The sequence below is a fragment of the Copadichromis virginalis genome, linkage group LG15, assembly GCF_057382275.1.
Source record: "Copadichromis virginalis isolate Kocher_CV1m ecotype Utaka linkage group LG15, C_Virginalis_male_GT1.1, whole genome shotgun sequence".
Taxonomy (NCBI): Eukaryota; Metazoa; Chordata; class Actinopteri; order Cichliformes; family Cichlidae; genus Copadichromis; species Copadichromis virginalis.
This window is the reverse complement of record NC_140632.1, coordinates 17,400,830-17,418,320: the sequence shown is the minus strand read 5'-3', so window position 1 is coordinate 17,418,320 and position 17,491 is coordinate 17,400,830. Positions and strand designations below refer to the sequence as shown.

At 38.3% G+C, this 17,491-nt stretch overlaps 1 protein-coding gene across 4 annotated transcripts in view; it reads left to right on the top strand.

The window, feature by feature from the left end:
* Nucleotides 1-111: 111 nt before the first annotated feature.
* Nucleotides 112-17,491, top strand: part of ryr3 (ryanodine receptor 3) — a 114,041-nt gene continuing 96,661 nt past the window's right edge. For all 4 annotated transcript variants that reach the window (XM_085432234.1, XM_085432233.1, XM_085432232.1 and 1 more), the window contains exons 1-2: nt 112-226; nt 15,897-16,016. In XM_085432234.1, coding sequence (XP_085288360.1) covers nt 179-226; nt 15,897-16,016 — 168 coding nt within the window. In that variant the 5' untranslated portion in view covers nt 112-178. The remainder of the gene's footprint in view (nt 227-15,896; nt 16,017-17,491) is intronic.

Below are 17,491 nucleotides of genomic sequence, written 5' to 3'. Positions count from 1 at the left end.
AAGGAGGAGGAAGAGTGGATGAGGAGTAGGAAGGAGAGGAGTGGAGGGGGGCTCGGCCGGGCTGCCCTATATGGCTGTGGATGTGCTCTCTGCTAATATCGGCTTGAGAGGCACAGCATCGCGTTTCTGCCAGCAGTCAGTGGTGGCTTCCAGAGTCTAAGCAGGCTCCTTCACAGCCATGGCTGAGGGCGGAGAAGGGGAAGATGAGATCCAGTTCTTGAGAACTGTAAGTAAAGAAAATTTCCTCGGTGCGGACAGATAGAACCAATTCACATCATACACTTCACAGTCTCCTGTCGCCAATTAACGCATTCAGAGGCAGCAGACGGCTCGTGAATTAAAGAAATCTCTTATCCGAGGGGAATTATCAGGGAAGTTTTTGTTAACGCATTGCCGGTGGTTAACTTTGCTTTCGCATATGCATGATTAATGATTGTGGAAGTTGCCGCAGGTTGCACGCTGCACCCCGCGGCCACGGCGCACCTGTCGACGTGACTCTTTATGAGGCGAATCTCAATGAGACCCGTCTGCAGGTGCAAGGGCAAAAAAAAAAAAAAAAAAGGTGAACACCATCATGTCGTTTAATAACGCATTCCCTGCTCATTTTCATCCACCCATCATCCCTTTTTGGATTTCTCGAGAAACATTGCCCACCCCCCCTCGCCCAACGCACACAATCAGTCGCTGCTGTTTTGACTTTGTATGGTTATATTCTTTTGCCTGGGGGAGAAGAGTTTCAATAAGTTGTGCTCACACGCAATCCACCCTCTGCGATTACTATTTTAGTTGTTTGACGCAGATTGCTTACGGTGTAGCTGCTCTGCGTGGTTATGCACAGCAGATATCCTTGTAAATGATATGACAGCTTGTATGTTGGTGTGGTGGGAAAAGCTATCGTAGCGGTTTGACCGCGCTCGTATTCTTATTATCTGTTGAAGCTTTGTGACCCTGGTGTTGCGTGAGCAATAATATGACTCCCACAACATGGACAGAAGCGATGGCTACAATTTTTTTTATACTTCTTTATGAAGCTTTATTTTTTATTTATGTTTGAATCTCAGGAGGCATTTAGATGACTTTTTGCTGATTTGCACATTGGAAAGAGTTTTTCAGTTGTTGGATATATTGTAATTGGCCAATTTTCTAGTTATTGTTAATCTGTTGTCTAAATGAGAAATTTAATGAGATTATAAAGATCAGAAATACTCTTACTTGACATAAAATGTCATAAAATGCCTCTCAGTTTCTACTGTCACAATGGCATCCCAGTTATTTGATGACAACAGCGATTTGTGAGGGGGGGGGGCTTGTTATCAAACCTCTGTGGTGAGAGAAACGTGCCCCCACAGGAAGCCTTAAAATAAGAGCGCTAATTGAAATACACCCCATTACAAACTGTTGAACATTTAGGGATAAGCCTTTGCACGAGTGGTGTGTCTTTTGTGAAGGTAGCGGTCAAAAGTTTTTAAATGATTGTTGCCAACAAGTGACATTGTAGTATGGCTTTTGTTATGGATATGGAAGGAAAATAATTACCCGACCAAATATTTGGTAATTGCAGCTGCTATTTTAAGGAAAAACAAAACATAAGAAACAATGTAATTAAATGGCCAAATGTGCAAAGTGTCCAGCTTTGGATTCATCTTGTCAGATGGTAACAGAGGCCCAGACATTGTGATTTGCTTTAAGCATCAACGCTGCTGATGTGTAACTTTGAGAAAGCTGGCAGTCATGAGAGTTTCTCTGTCAAAGGTGAAGACAGCAGTTGCTTCTGAAACTTAATATTGTACCACCGAAGCTTACTCTCTGCTTTGATTCAGGGAGATGATTAATACTCCACCTTATGATACAATGAAATGATGCATTCATTGATTGAGACCAGGCTTTCTTTGAGCGTTTCATTTAGAATAAAAGTCATTGAGTTCATGACTTGGATCGGATTAAGGTTTATTCATTGACACTCCTCTGTTAACATATGTCAGTTAATCATTATTAAACTCTGGCCACTGGAAATACAAAAAAGGAGTATTTAGGCACTGATTTATGCATTTCGTTTCTCCTGAGAGCAGAGAGAGTTACAAGCAGTGTTTGTAGTAAATGACCAGACACATTATAAGCTAATCATTCTCCTAAAAGCCATAGTTTTAAAAACATAGTAAGTATGCAAGCTTGATAAATTAAGGATGTATTTTAGGATGAAAGAATAATGACCCAGGTCTAATAAAAGTAGGTTCCTTTTTTTCCTGGGTCTTTTACCACAATCATGTTTATAGTCTTCAAATTCATACTACCGTAAGAACATTTAGTGGAGTTTTTGCCTGAAAAATAAATAAGTTGGAATAATTAAACAACAAAATCTGCCAGAGAACATTATTTGTTCAGCCAGTGGCTGAAAACAAGAAGCCTGGTTTGTTTTGCTTCCAATCTGATTAAAATTTCCAACATTATCTCTGTAAAATGCAGCAGTGTCACATGAGAAAGCTTGACAGGAATAGCTACAGTATCAGTTGGGTTGGGTTTAACCTGTTCAGCTGCGGCTTTCTTTGTAGAAGTATTATTGGTATGTTTGCACTATACACACTTTAAAAATAAATAAATAATAAAACCTGTGTTGTCCAGGTGAGCTGCTGTTGCACTTTTTAAGCCAGGTGTTCAAGGCTTGCAGTCCACCAGTAGCTCCTCTGGGCTTATTTGGAGTTTATGTTGTTCTGGCAGCCTTCTGCATACCAAGGCGAGGACTTGAGGGGCTTAAATTTAGCCTTTTTAAAGATGATGCTTCCACAGCACATATAGCTTTGCTCGCCTGGCACTAAACTAAACCACACCAGGGGCAGTGCTTCAGCCGGGGACGCACAACACCAATGGCACTTTAACACCATTTTTATGGGGATAAAGTAGCATTTAGAAATCAAATGCTTAAACCACATAGTAATATACAGCTATTTCTGAAGCTTAGTGTGTCAAAGTAATGGACAGTGTCACTGTTCTTTCAGGTTTCAAATCAAACGTGTTGGTAGGTGCTGGTTGAAACATTTTGAGTAGGTTTGCAGAAAATATGCACTGATCTTAGTCCAAGACTTAAAGCTAAATTCCTCAAAGGGGAAAAATAGTCTAAAACTAGGTTTAATCCAACTTAAAGTGAGTAAATAATTACCAGATTACATCTTGGAGGATCTCTTCATGTAGAGTAAGGGTAACTGTTTGTGGTGCTTAATGAGTGGGGTAGAGTGCACATAACATTTATTCTTTTTTTTTTTTTCTAGAGTGGTTTTGCATCGACTCTTTAAGGTTAGGTATTTGAATATGAAAATCTGTTTCAGGCAACGTTAAAATTAAATCCTGTATTCTTGAAAATGTCATTTTAGTGCTCAGCAAAGATGAAAATGCAACAATATAATTTGCGTGTTTAATTTTCACACCTCTTTATAAATATATTATGTATCTTAAAGTTAAAAAGGTATAATCTTTGAAGTTATAAGCTGCCATACTTTGGGAAATATTCAGATGTTTTGTCAATTTAAAAAGAAATTAAAATACAATGGTGCAATTTCATTCACCTTTTTTGCAAGCAGATGCAGTTTCTAACTGTTTCACTATGGAAATGCTTGCTGAATGTTTAATAAATTGCATTGTGTGTATGTATACCATTTAACTTTCCATTTTAATATTTGAATATCGTTTCTAAAACTATTTGAAAATAAAGTGTAAACAGCTTCTCCTGTTTCATGTAATATGGATACAGAATAATGGCGATTATTGCATTTTCTTTTTTTTAAATAACACACGTTAATGTGGAAATACAGGTGTGGCATTTAATTTTCTTTTTTTGTTTATTATGGTCCTGCATGGCTTCCATATCTGACAGTAAATGAAGTGTAATGCCGTTCAACGCTGATTTCGAGCTACTCACAAACTAAACTGGAGAAAAATGAGACCACATATTCTGTCTTGCTTGTCCCCATAACTAATAATGAATAATTTCACAGAGGCAGCTTTGCATTTATAGCAGACGACTAAATCTAGCATAGCCAGCAATACTGAAAAGTAATGGGCATGTTAAAATTTCCATATCATGATTCTGCAAGGATCCACTGAGCGTGTGAGAGCAAGACTTCATGCAGACATCTGTGCGCCTGCCAGTTTTTTGTGACCGCTCGGGATGTGTCCATAGAGACAAAGCACTACAATGCATGAACTATCCACTTCAAGCGGGCTTCAAAGAAATATAACAGGTCTGTCTACTCATACACAACAGAATAAGTGGCACTGCAGCCTGATTGAAGGATGGAGCATGTTCCATGTTGCACTAGTTGGCGCCCTTGCAAAGTTTGTCTCTCTAATAAGATATGGAGTGTTGTCCTGTAGCCTCAGGTGAACCTCCCTGAGCTTGATCTAAATTGAATAAGAAGGATTTCCTCTGTATTGATTGAACACGCTGTGATGGCAAAGCAACTGCGTGTTCTCTGGCAGGTCCAGTTCTTTACAGTCATCAGAACTGAAGGACAGCGAGGCTGCTGCCATCCTCGCCATTTACACAACCTTGATGTAATGGTCGTGCACTAACTCTTCTCCATGCTTTAGATTTCTACATGCAAAACTAGGGCTGTTTAACTGAACAATAAATGAATTGGTCACACAAGATGATATAGATATAAGCTCACGTGGAGTTGCATTAGCAGGAAAATGTCTGTCTTTCATTGTTCTTCTGTTTGCTAAAGCTAGTGATACCTAATCTTCTCATTATTCAGTTTCCAGCCATTTTAACTAGTGTTGAACAGCTTATGTAATGCCCATAAAACATGAAGGAGGGAGGGAAAGGCTCTTGTCTCTTAACCCAGTGTGAGGCTTTTGGGTATGCCTTCACCTGGAGACCTTATGTAAGTGTTCATTCCCAAAAAGCTGCATGTAAAAGTTTCATATTTTGTTTTTGCTTTTAAAACAGCTATGCCTTGTTTTGCTATCCCACAAAAATGCTGTCCCCATAAGATGTAACCAGTTAAATGAGCAAACATTATGCAGTCATAATCAATAATTATCTCTAAAGTCACTTTATAGAGCAACATAATTTCAACCTACATGCCTTGAGTTTCATATCCCAACCAGGAATCCAAGCAAATGTAGTCTGTGTCTTGGATAGACTGTTCAGTTTCAGCTTCAGACGTTGTGCAGCAAGTTGCTGTGGGGGTCCAGGTAGAGTCAGCATGCGAATCCCAGTAGGCGCAGCAGCAGCGTGAGCGGACTCTCAACCTAAATAATTGCCTTCATTAATCAACAGAGGACAGCAAAAGGTGCAGGCACCGAGCCTCTTAAAGTTTAAGTGTCTCTTAGGTCACGTAGTTCATTTTCAGTTAAGCGCAGCACAGTTTAGCTTTTTGTTACATCTTTGGCCACAATGGTGTTTCCTACAGGAGCCAGTTAGCATTTTAGGTAAAAGAGGATTAATTAAGGCTTCAGGAGGGTATTTTCTCTATTTTTTTTTCCTTTTCTTTTTTCTCCAAACTACAAGAACCTACAAGAACACTTCATACAGTGACTGTTTTAGTTGTTTTGCATGAGAGATTTATATGCCCCCCCCCCCCCCCTCGGCCTGGAGTGGAAGCAGCACTCAAGGTAGTAAGAGTGAACTAAAACAAGCCAATCTACCAAACAATAAACTGTACTTTACGATAAAACTCCTTTGAGATGAGCAGAGCTGCAGATTCAGATGGCAGTTAATTATTTTCTCTTTGCCATTTGACGCAAGTTCTTTTTATAGGAGCTTTAAGTGTGCTGAGCATATAAGCATTTTTACAGGGACACCTTGGCATACAGTCAGTTGGGTGCCAAGTGCATTTTACAGTAATAATAAAGTTCAAGGACTCATTTCCACGTCATTTTAAATAAACAGAAATAGAAGTATTGTTTACATTACTGATCCCACCATTTAATAGCATTTTTAGATGTTCCACTGTTTTAGAAATAATTATTATGTTTGTCATGTCGCTAGTAATTCTCTCGTCATCGGTTTTTCAGTGAACTTCTATTTGTTGTGTGCATCCAGCCATGGCGGGTGCAGTGTAGAAATGACATCTTGCAGCAGGATGGATTTGGAATTCATGTCTAGCCTTTGTGCGGAGGGAGGTTTACCTTGTCTCAGACTGCTACTGATCTATGGCAAAACGCTTAAATGCTCAATGATTTTATCCTGTCACGTCTTCTATTGAGCCACAGCTGTCCAGTCTGTCAGAGGAATTAAAATTTGACCTTTGTGAAATGTGTTCTGAAGAAGCTGTATTTGCCCTAACATGTGTGAGGCTACAGTAGCATCAGAGCTAAAATTTGCATCAAATTTGACACACTCAGCGCTGACAGCATGTGGACTAATACACCTGATGCTATAGGCTAGGAGCTGAGTGCTTAGAGGGATAAAAGAAGGCTGAAGTCAGTCTCAGGTGAAAGTCTTCTCTTTACCTGATATCTGCAATTCTCTTCCTGTCTGGTTCTCAGTTCACGATCACACACATACACAATCTTCTCACAACCCACTACACTTTGCCTGTGTCCACTCTATCTCATCAGACAGGATGATAGACCGAGAGACTCCCCAGTTCCATCTCAAGCCCCCCCCCCCCCGCGCGCGATTTTTCAGCGCTTCTGCTGAGGTGGACGTCTCGGCCTTGCACGCATGGTGGCCTCTATTATTTGAAGCTGCTCTAAAGCAATATGCATACAAACTAAGCCAAGAAAATCCAATTTGTTATGAGGACACCATATAAATCTTGGGGTCTGTGATCCATGGCAGTGTACCGCTGGGCAAAACCTACCTGAATGCAGAATTTTATTTCTTTTTCTTTTTCTTTTTAAATATAGAGCTTAGATGTGTGGTGCATTATTCATTTTGAGCCATGATGTTATCTCAGGTATTCACACAAACTTGCATATGAACACCTACACATATAAAAGACTTTAATATACATCCAAGTTAAGCGTGACAGTGACTGTACAATATAAAATGCATCTTCAATGACAAATCGGTGTGTAGCTCCTGAGGCCTGCGAGATTCCTGTTTTGTTTTTTTTGTTTTTAAACATGTGCTGAAGACATGTTTCATTTAAAAAAAAAAAAAAAAAAAAGACTTTCCTCAAGGATTCTCCAAGACTGTCAGATAAGTTCAAACTATATTTTGTGATATTTTCTTAAGGGTTAGTTTTTTTTTGTTTTGTTTTTTATGAAAATCCCCATGGCAGTAATTATAGATGACGACAACAAGAACAAAATAAATGATGTATTGATTATACATGACATCAGCGTTTCATTGTTTTGTACAAATGACAGAAGCTTAAATGAGTTTAATTGAGTATTATTTTACAAAAGTGCTTCAGTTTCCTCTGTAGTTTACTGAGTGTAAAAGCGATATTATAGAAGCGATTAAAATTAATCTTCCAGTCATGTCTTAAATCCAGACAGATCCGTTGTTTCTCTAGTGGAAAGAGAGAGATGGGGGAAAGTTTTCACCTTCAGCCACTTGAAGTGTTTGACAGATAAACTATAATGTTTTTCTTCTCTTTTTCACGGCTATGAATACTATTATAGATTTAAAACAATAAGCTCAGCATTATATGTAAAAACACCAAAAATGGATAGAGCACTCAAGCTTCAGACTTTGCTTTTTATACTCCTGTTACTATATCATGTTAGTGATATAGTAACAGGCACACAGCTTTGGCTGTGTAAACAGCTGCTCCACCCAGCTGCTGTTTAAACCCTCGGTTTGTGAGAGACAGCCAATCAGAAGAAAGTTGGCTTAATGAGAGGGTTGCGTTAAAGGTAGAGGATCTAAAGCAGATTATTACAGACAGATTGATTCATATCTTGTATATGACTCATACTCATAGTGGTTTACACATTTGATTGGCAAACAAAAGGTTCCTGCGGTGGGGGAACAAATCTTTTTGTTTGCATCAGGAAGGGCCTCTGGTCTAAAACATCTGTCGAGTCAAACATGTGGAGCTGCCTGCTGTGGACCCCTTGTGATAAGGGAGCAGCTGAAAGTAACTATATAATTACATCCAATATGGCACTTATGCATTCAAGAATTTAAAAAAATGACCTGGGCTTTCTATGAAGAGAATTTAAATTTATTTTATTTTATTTTATTTAAAAACTGGTATAATTGAATTGGAAACTATCTTGAATAAGTTGAATGCTGATTGGTTGTTTTTGCTGATTTTTGTTTCTGTACTTTGGGACTCGTTATTGTGCAGTATAACTCTTTCCTAATGTTGTGTCGGGCTGTAAAACTGAAACCCCATCTTGACCAGCTTTTCTTAAAAATAGCTGCTACCTGCAACAAAGGTTAAATATAAATGAAAAACAACACATTTGTCGAGTGTGAGAATTCCAGGGTTTTTTTTATTTTTTATAGACCAGTAGATGGTAGAGGAGAAAAAGGTGAAACTTAGAGTTAAATCAAAACCGACTGAGTTCAGGGCCCCGCTACACATTGTCAAGAGAAGTGAAATTAGACGAGTTACAGCAAGACTTGCCTGTCAAACAACAAGATGACTGAGAATTGACAGGAGGGCTGGAGCAGTAAGTGACTACACAGGAAGCATGACTGCAAAGGTCAATGTTTCTCCCTTATATTTAGGAAAAACACATTATGCTTTCTGTCAATATGAAATGTTAATAATTTACATAGCTAATAATTTACTGCTCAGCGACTATAAATTATTCTGTACTTTTTTTATGCTGAATGATTTTTGTTTGTGCTCTGAGGCTGAATGTGTGTTTTGTTAAGAGATTTATAAGTAAAGGGAGAAGGGAGGCTAGCTTTTGTTGTTAATGACTCAAAACATTGACTGACGGAGTGTAACAGCTACTGCTGCTCACACACAGACTTGTATAGATGAGGAATTGTTATTCCAGGAGGGAGTGCTGTGGACTTCTGTGGAAGATTAAACATCTGGAATGAAAGGACATCTTTCTCCTTCTTGGACAATGCTGTCATTTATTTGTCTTTTGTTTTGTTTTTTAACAAAACACCTTAATTGTAATGAGTATGTTTTGCATGACAAGAATAAAGATTAAATAAATGTAAGATCAAATCAATAACTGGATTCCAGGTTTTATACTTGTGTGAGATTCAAGGATGGAGCGATTTCATGAATCTTAAAGCCAAATAGCTTTTCAGGTGTGAATGGTGTTATACCATCATGTTTTTTTTTTTTGTTTTTTTTTTTGTTTGTTTGTTTTTGCTTTGTTTGAGTTGGGCGTACTGTAATTTGAGCATTTATATAATTTTAAAGATTTTTTTTTACCTTAAGTATCAAGACAGTCAAGAATGAATTGGGCTTCAATTCATCATTTATTCCTTAAGATAGACCAACTAAAGACTGAGAAGCTACAGATATAACATTGCAGCTGACTGTTCTGCTAAAGTTCAGTTTGTCTCAAACAAAAATTGAGGCAGAGCAGAAAACAGGCTGTGGCCTAATCTGACGTACCTCGCCCATTAACCAGAAACACTGAGTCTTTGACTTGGGTCATTAGCTCTCATTCAGTGCAGAAGATTATTTCTACCTTCAGGGGCATCTTGGCTTTTGAAAAATGCTCATAAAGCTACAGTAAAATGTCAGATTACTAATTTATCAGGTTTTCAGTACTCCTGTCTTCTTCAAGTACTATTTCTCACTGCTACTACAGTCTGTCAGGCTTTTCTCTTATCATTTTCTTTTTACCCAAGGCACTTCAAGGTTATAAAAAAATTAACATAAGGTTGTGAGATTGTGAAAAATATCCTCACTTATAGTGAAGTTCTTGGAGTTGACTGATCAGTCATGAATGAATGAAATTTTTAGATCTGAAAAGCAGTTGTTTATGAAAAAATCTTGTTTTTCCATATCAGAAACTTAGATATCAGATCCATATCAGATGGGCATCAACATCAATGTATATCAAGCTTATCAGGTTGTAGTTCTCACACATCTACACTGTTTCTGCTTTGCTCTCCATGTTGTTAGCTAAGCTTCACTGAAAACTCGTAGCTCAATCTGTACTTAGCACCCTGCCTGACATTTATGAGAAACATGACTCCCGAGCAGACAGGGCAATTTTGACAGACTACCCACTGAGGCAGTGTGAACAAGGAGACGAATGTGCTGGGATTTCCTTGATTTCCTTACATTTCTAACCACCAAAGCCTGTCTGTGTTGATCTCCACTGAACGTGTGCAAAGCCTGCATATCAAAATAGAAACACTGAGGGATTGAACAGATTCACCTTTTCTCAAGTTCACATTGGTGGCAGCGCCGGGCGAGTTGTGGGAGTTTATTTGGTATGCTGGAGCACGGGGAGTTCTCGGGTGTCAGTTGGTGGATGCATCAGGCAGCGCACACACGCCCACCTGTTGCTGTCTGTTGAGCCAGGCTGGCTGTTCAGTTATTGAAGTAGAAGAAGAAAAAGAGTGTAGGAAATGCTGCAAGTCTGATAGAGAGTCAACACAGTTCCAGTGGTCATACAAGGAAATCTCTAACCAGTGTAAGAAACGATTTTGTATTCTTTAGATTGGAGATGTGTCAAACTCACAGGATTCAGAGGACGGGTGGGGTTGGTTTCGGTGTGGGCAGGGTCAAGTTCCCGCTCTACACTTGAAAGCTGAGGAATCAGCCACCCAACCCTCATTTACCTCCTCCTGCTACAGGACAGGGCCCTATACATAGTAATGATGCTGGTCTTTAGCTGTCTAGCAGATGGTCACGCTGTTTCTACAGGGATCACTTTGCCTTAGATTCACCAGATTCTCTGGCTTGGAATCAAGTCAAGAGTGCAGAGACAGACAGAAAGTGTCTTAAAGTGTCTTGGCTGTGGCCACACATGGCCATTTCATTACTTTTGGGAAACTGATCATAGAGATGGGATTTTTATGGGAGAAATTCACTCCTTACAGTGTCCCCTGTGGTTGTTTTTATTTAGAACCATCGTCCATTCTGCTCTTCCTCCTGTTGCTTCACACTGCTCAGATGACAGTTTGTCATCCAGTTTATGCAGATTCCTGATCTCAGTGCAACTCTGACCACTTCTGGTTCTAAAGCAACACTATCAAAGTGAAGCTGGCTCTGGAAGACACTGTGGTTGTCTGATTTTATTGATTTCAAATATGCACAAATCCGTAATAGTTGTCCAGTCTTCAGTGAAGGAGTTTCAACTTGTATTGCAACTTTTTCCTACTAACAAACAGAAAATTTCACTAAAAAGCCATCTGTGATTTGGTCATAGTCAAGTCACCCTAGGGTAAATATAGTATGCTGGTAATGGTGCCAGGCCCCATTACTTTCACAAGGCCACCAGAATTCCAAACAGCTGAAAAGAAAGAGCCGTATTTACTTGATTTTAAAGAGGTGACAAGTCTTGGGTCATCCTGTGGCCGTATTGAGTTTCTTCATCTGTAGCCTGTAAGAGCAAACTGTGTTTCCTCCATCACACTACTAGAAAGAAAGCTGCAGCATTGATTCTGAGGCAATACTGATGCTTTCTGCTATCAGTAATCACCTCCCTGAAGCCCACACTTGGATTGTGGGTTTTTAAAATGATGCCCATATGCGGTACTGTGCCAGTTTTACCACCTACTTATTTCACCATGACATTTCACTGGATTGTTTCACTTGGATCATATAGAACGACCAAAATATATTTTTAAAACCACAACTTTGTTTTTTTTAAATGCTTCTTAAAAATCCAATTGTTAGTTTCTTTATCCATTAATTTCTGACATTGTTTTAGCTGTATTTCAGTAGTGGTGAGGCATTAGAAATTTGCTTTTCTTGTGTTTAAACTTAAAGTTGGTGAAATGTACTTGCTGCCACTTAAGGTCAACTAATCCAGTTGCTGCTCATGTGGATCAAAGCCTTCAGTAGGATTAAAGTCACTGGTCAGTCTTTCACAGGACCAGCAGCCAGAAGAGCGATGTTTGCCCTCATCAATATATATTGCACTGTGCAACAGTCTTGAACAACCCCTCATTTCTTTATGTTTTGCTTCCAAGGAGATAGTTTATTGTATATTTTCATTCTTCAAACTAGTCTTGAGCTTTTTGAAGGTCTTTAACCCTTTCATGCATGTATTATGACAACCTCAAGCAGGATTTTTTTTCTTAAGTTTTTTTTTTTATTCATCTTTAGGCATGACAAAACTATTTTTGAACTTCATTTTTTAACATGTACTTTTCAGAGAGTTTCTTTTACATCCATTTAGGTGGACAACATATGTTTTGACCTATGAATTTGGTGTTTCCAAGTATACCATCAACACTGACACAAATACAAGAAAACAGCCTTTGAATAGCTATCCACTGTAGTGACCACTATAAGTGAAAGGGTTAAAAAGTTGTTGTTTTTTTGGGGGGAGGGGGGATTTTGGGTGTGTTGTTTTTTTTTTTTTTTTTTTGTAGCTGACCATTTTTAGAGGAGTTATTTTGTTGTTGTTCTTTTGTTTTTCTTAAGCTGTTTAACCCTAACCTATGAATCATTCATGCACAAAAATGCACCTAACTCAAGGGATGGACCAGTGTTGTTTACACATAACAGACAACTTGGCAAAGAACCAATTTTAAATCGTGTCCTTAGGCACTTTATCACAAAAATACAATTTTTTTCCTTGAATCTTCAAAAAAATCTTCAAAGAAGCTATTTGGTTACATTTCAGCCAATGGTGCTGGAAATTCTCTCAATATTAATTGAAGTATGACTACAGAAAATAAATTCCAGGTTGTAATCCACCATAAGAAAAGCACATTAGTGGGAACAGTTTTGTTTTTTTTAAGCATGACAAAGATCCCATATTTCCTATGCAATAACAGCTTATGTGGATAAACAAATACACAGCGGAAGAGTTTCAGTCATGGATTGGCCTCCTCAGAGCACAGACTTCAGCATTATTGAAGCAGTGTGGGATCACGTTCTCATGACAGGGAACAAATAAAAAGACTACTTAAATAAATTACAAAAAATATTGTCTAAGGGAGTTCAGACTGTGTTGAGGTTTAAGGACCAGATATTTATGTTCAAGCTTATTGGAATTGTTATTGCCTTATATACTGTATTTGCTGCTGATTGCTGTAGACTACCTGAAGAGCCTGTTCTAGCATTTGACACACTTTTTTCATGGTGGAAATTTGGAAGTAAAGACTCCTGGTATGCAACAACCGGTTTAATTGAACTGGAAAACTTTTAAGAAACAGCCAGGTGAACCGTTCTCCTGTTCATTTTATTTATGTATGGGTTTTTTTTATTTTTAAAAAAAGGTAAGTAAACTGGCTCTGGCCATGTATTTAGTATGCAGACAGACTATTGATTCATGCAAATCCAGACCTATTACTCCATTGGGTCCATCTTTAATATATGAATACCTCCTATATGTATGTAAGGAGATTCCAAACCATCTAGTGAACCCTCACGTTACATGTAGATGCCAGAAAGAGTAAGACTAATATGAAACACAGCTTGACTTTGAACCTTTACAACCTTGTTTTAACATTTTACGTCTGCTTAAAACAATTGACAGATTTGTCATTAGAGAAAATAGCTCCTGAAAGACGCATGCTTTCAGTTGTTTCCAATTCATTTTTATTCATAAAGCAGTGTGAAATTACCGACTGGAGACAATTTTCTCCTACATTGTAGGATTTGTATGAGCTGAAATTGAATGCTTTATGCATCAAGATTATTCGGCAATTAAAAACCCCACTTAAATGATTTTCCATGCTAGGGCTTTTATTTTGCAGTCACACCAAATTCCCTATGATTTAGGCTCCAATGTGCCATTATTTGAAATATTGTTAGGGTCTGTTATCTTGCCTCCTGAGTCTGTGGCTGCTGTACAGCCTGTATCTAAATCTATTGAATTAATACTGCTGTGAAGGAGGTGGGAGCCAGAACCATGGCAACCATCAGCTCAGATTAGTGTGGGATGTGAGCTGGCAGGAGACATGCACACACCACACATACTATACACTTGCATACGCAAACAAATCAATATCTGTGCATGCCTTGCCAAATAGAGCCTGCCCGCTCTCCACTCTAACAGATACAGATGTTCATTTGTTGTACTGATTGAGTTGAGGTCTGTCTTTATTTCACAGCGATACCAGAATCTGTGTAAATGGTTTAGAAATGATATCACTTCAAACTGGTTGCCCTCAGTACTTGATTAATGTAGTTTATCTCCTTTTCTGCTGTTGAATTGAACAAAAGGGATGCTCTAATGTAGTAGTCATCGGCAAGCTCCCAAACCCCCAAAACAACTGGACACTGGATACTGGACATCGGGCTGGTACTACCAGACTTAATAACAAGGAATATCCATTCAAAGTCAGTAAGAACCTACTGTTTTGCAGGAGCAACAGTCAGCAACATAATTAACAAGATCCCAAGTTTGTTGGATGAACATCCCACGGCTACATGGTGTGTTCTAACATCAGCAATCAGAGCTACTGAAACAGACTTTTACACGTCTCTTTAACTTACGTGAATATTGTTGTGAAAATCTTTCTAAAATTCCTGTTTTGTTCCAGTGTTGGTTGATAGTGTTGGTCAGTTCTCCAGATTCCTCTGGAAATACTTTAAAACTTCATCTTTGAGAAACTTTTTCAAGGAAGTGATAAAGTTCTGTTTTTGAAAATCACTAAGAATTCAGATATTTGCAAGACTTTTAAATTGCAATTAATTTTAGCTGGACTATTTTATATACACTTGTTATCTAACGCTATAGAGGTTGCGTTAGATAACAAGTGTAGCTATAATATTAGAATTTTTTTTCTTTTACTTTGATAAGCCATAGGGAGGTCTGCAGTAAACTGGCCACCTTAAACCCAAAGAAATCTAAGACCATCTTTCTTTACCTTAATGCCTATAAATCATATTCTTAATTTAACAGCCGCTACAAGCTACTTTTTGACCTTCCCCAAGGGACCCGTTTCTCCTCCTAAGATGGACCAGGGATATTTCATTTGTTAAGCAAATGTTTAAGACACTGCACTGTGGAGCCACTTAAGACTTGGTACAGGCAAAAATCCAGAAGTGTTGAATCCTGCACAGGTGCTCCTACTCCATAAATGTGGTAATAGTGATTTGAATAATTACCCCCAATACCCCCAATCTCAAAACTGTCTTGCCAAGCCAAAAACAAAGAAAAAAACTCATTACTTATTATTGCCAATGAATAACTTTATGATAGAATTCAGCAAATTTCTTCCAAGGATTTCAGGTCAAGTCCATTTACTCTTTATACAGGTGTTCCACAGGGACCCATTCTGGGACCTTTCTTATTCACCCTCTACAAAAACAATATTATCTCTGCCACCCAAAACTGTAATGTATATTTCTATGCAGATGACACTGTTTTATTTGCCACTGGCTGTTGATCTGGCCATTGAAAATATACAATCTCCTTTTGAAGCTTTTCAGAAATCTTTTATCACACATGAACTTGTTTTAAACTCTGGGAAAACTAAGTGCTTGCCATTTATAAGGACCCCTGAAAGTATCCAGCCTGTAGAGGCTAGATGTTAGACTCTCTTTTAAAACTCATGTGGAACACCTATCAGGAAAATTAAAGACAAAGATTGTATTCTTATATAAAAAAAACAATTCTTTTTCTTTTTATTCACGAGTCTCAAGATCATTGTACATTTATCTACAATCCACAGTTTTGGCTGTGCTTGATTATGCTGGAATATGCTTCTAAATCCATCTAGAACCCTCTTGATTCTTTTGGCTATTGTTTGTTATAAAATATGTAGGTATGCTGTTCAAAATACTACCTCCTGCCCCTGCCTAACTGTCTGCAAGATATCTGGTTTTTATTTGGGGTGGATTAATTTAAGTACATTCTTGGCTTTAACCCTCCTTTTCTTCTGGCAGGACGATGAGGTGGTGCTCCAGAGTGTGGCCACCATCCAGAAGGAGCATCGTAAGTTCTGCCTGGCCGTCGAGGGACTTGGAAACCGTCTATGTTACCTGGAATCAACATCTGAAGCTAAGGTGAGGATGCCCAAAAGCTTTCTTTACTGTGCTACTGAAGAGCATAGCAAATCTGATGTTGTTTACATATGTTGATTGCATATTAAACTAAAATTCATAGCTACTTATATTCAGAGTTGCCTCCCAGTAGTTGACCTGTGCAATTGCCTTGTGATTGAAAGTGTTCGCCTACTTCAAACTGGTCTCCAACAGGAAAAAAAAATTTCAGTGTAGTTACTGGATTTTTCTTTCCACTGAAACGAGGCAGTTGAGGTCTCATTTTGACTGAGCCATCACGCAGGGCTGGAAACCAAGCAGCAACCCCCTGGAAAAATGTGTATTCCCTAGCCAGTTTCAATGCGGTGGCTGGAGGTTCCTGGTTATCGATATGTGAAAGTTGTCGCCCTCCCAAAAACCTCTTTCTGATTGCTTTAATTGCTAGTGAACTGCATGATCATCTATAGTTTACATGGAAAACACTGGCTTGTCTTCAAACACTTGCTAACTACTTGCCAAGCGGTAGTCCGGTTTCACTAGCATCGTGCTGTGACCAATTTAACTTTGTAACAGCAGGCAACCTCTGGCAACCACTTGCCAACTACTTGGGAAGTACATTTTCTACCTTAGCAGTAGATCGTTGCCAGGGGGTTGTGCTGTTATTGTCTGCATAATTTTTTTTTCCCCTTATTTTTCAAACAACAGAGGTTTTCATCCATTCTTTGAAAGGTGTATTCTTTATCATTAATTTAACAGACTATTTCAATAAATTTGTATAGTTTAGTTTTATACGAATAATTACTGCTTCGCACTTTCTGACTTAACATGGGACAAGTATTACAGCTGAATGATCAAAACATAAAAAAGCTAAATATTTTTTCAGATTAGTTTAGCTTCTAGATTCAAGTAAAATTTGTTATTAGTGAACAGCCAGAAGTTTTAAGAGGCTGTAAGAAGCTGTTTTCTTGATTTAGCGGCATATTAAGGTTTTGGAAAACCTCATATCTAATGTTCAGTAGTCTTCAAATATATTCATCTGAGCAGCTTGCTTTCTTGAAATTGCTTCAGATAAGAATATTCTGACACAATTACACATATTCTCTCTTTTATTGTTTAAGAAAACTCATCTAATGGGATTAATCATACAGGCAGTTGTTCAACACCAATAGCGCTCTGTTGGCATCTCAGTTTTCTTGTCTTACATTATCATCGAGCAATTAAGCCGAGAACTGTTACTCACTGGACATTTTCTGGTTTTCTGACCATTCTCTGAAAATCCTAGGAGTCGTTGTATGGGAAAATCCAAATTCAGAAATGCCAAAAACTATTCCACATACATTCAAAATAACTTAAATCAAGTTTCCTCTACATTCTGATACTCACTTGGAACTTTAGTAGATCACCTTGACCCTGTCCGCCTGGCTAAATGCTGAATAAGTTGTTATGTCATTGTGTTAACAAGCAGTTGAACAGCTATAACTAATGAAGTGGCCATTAGT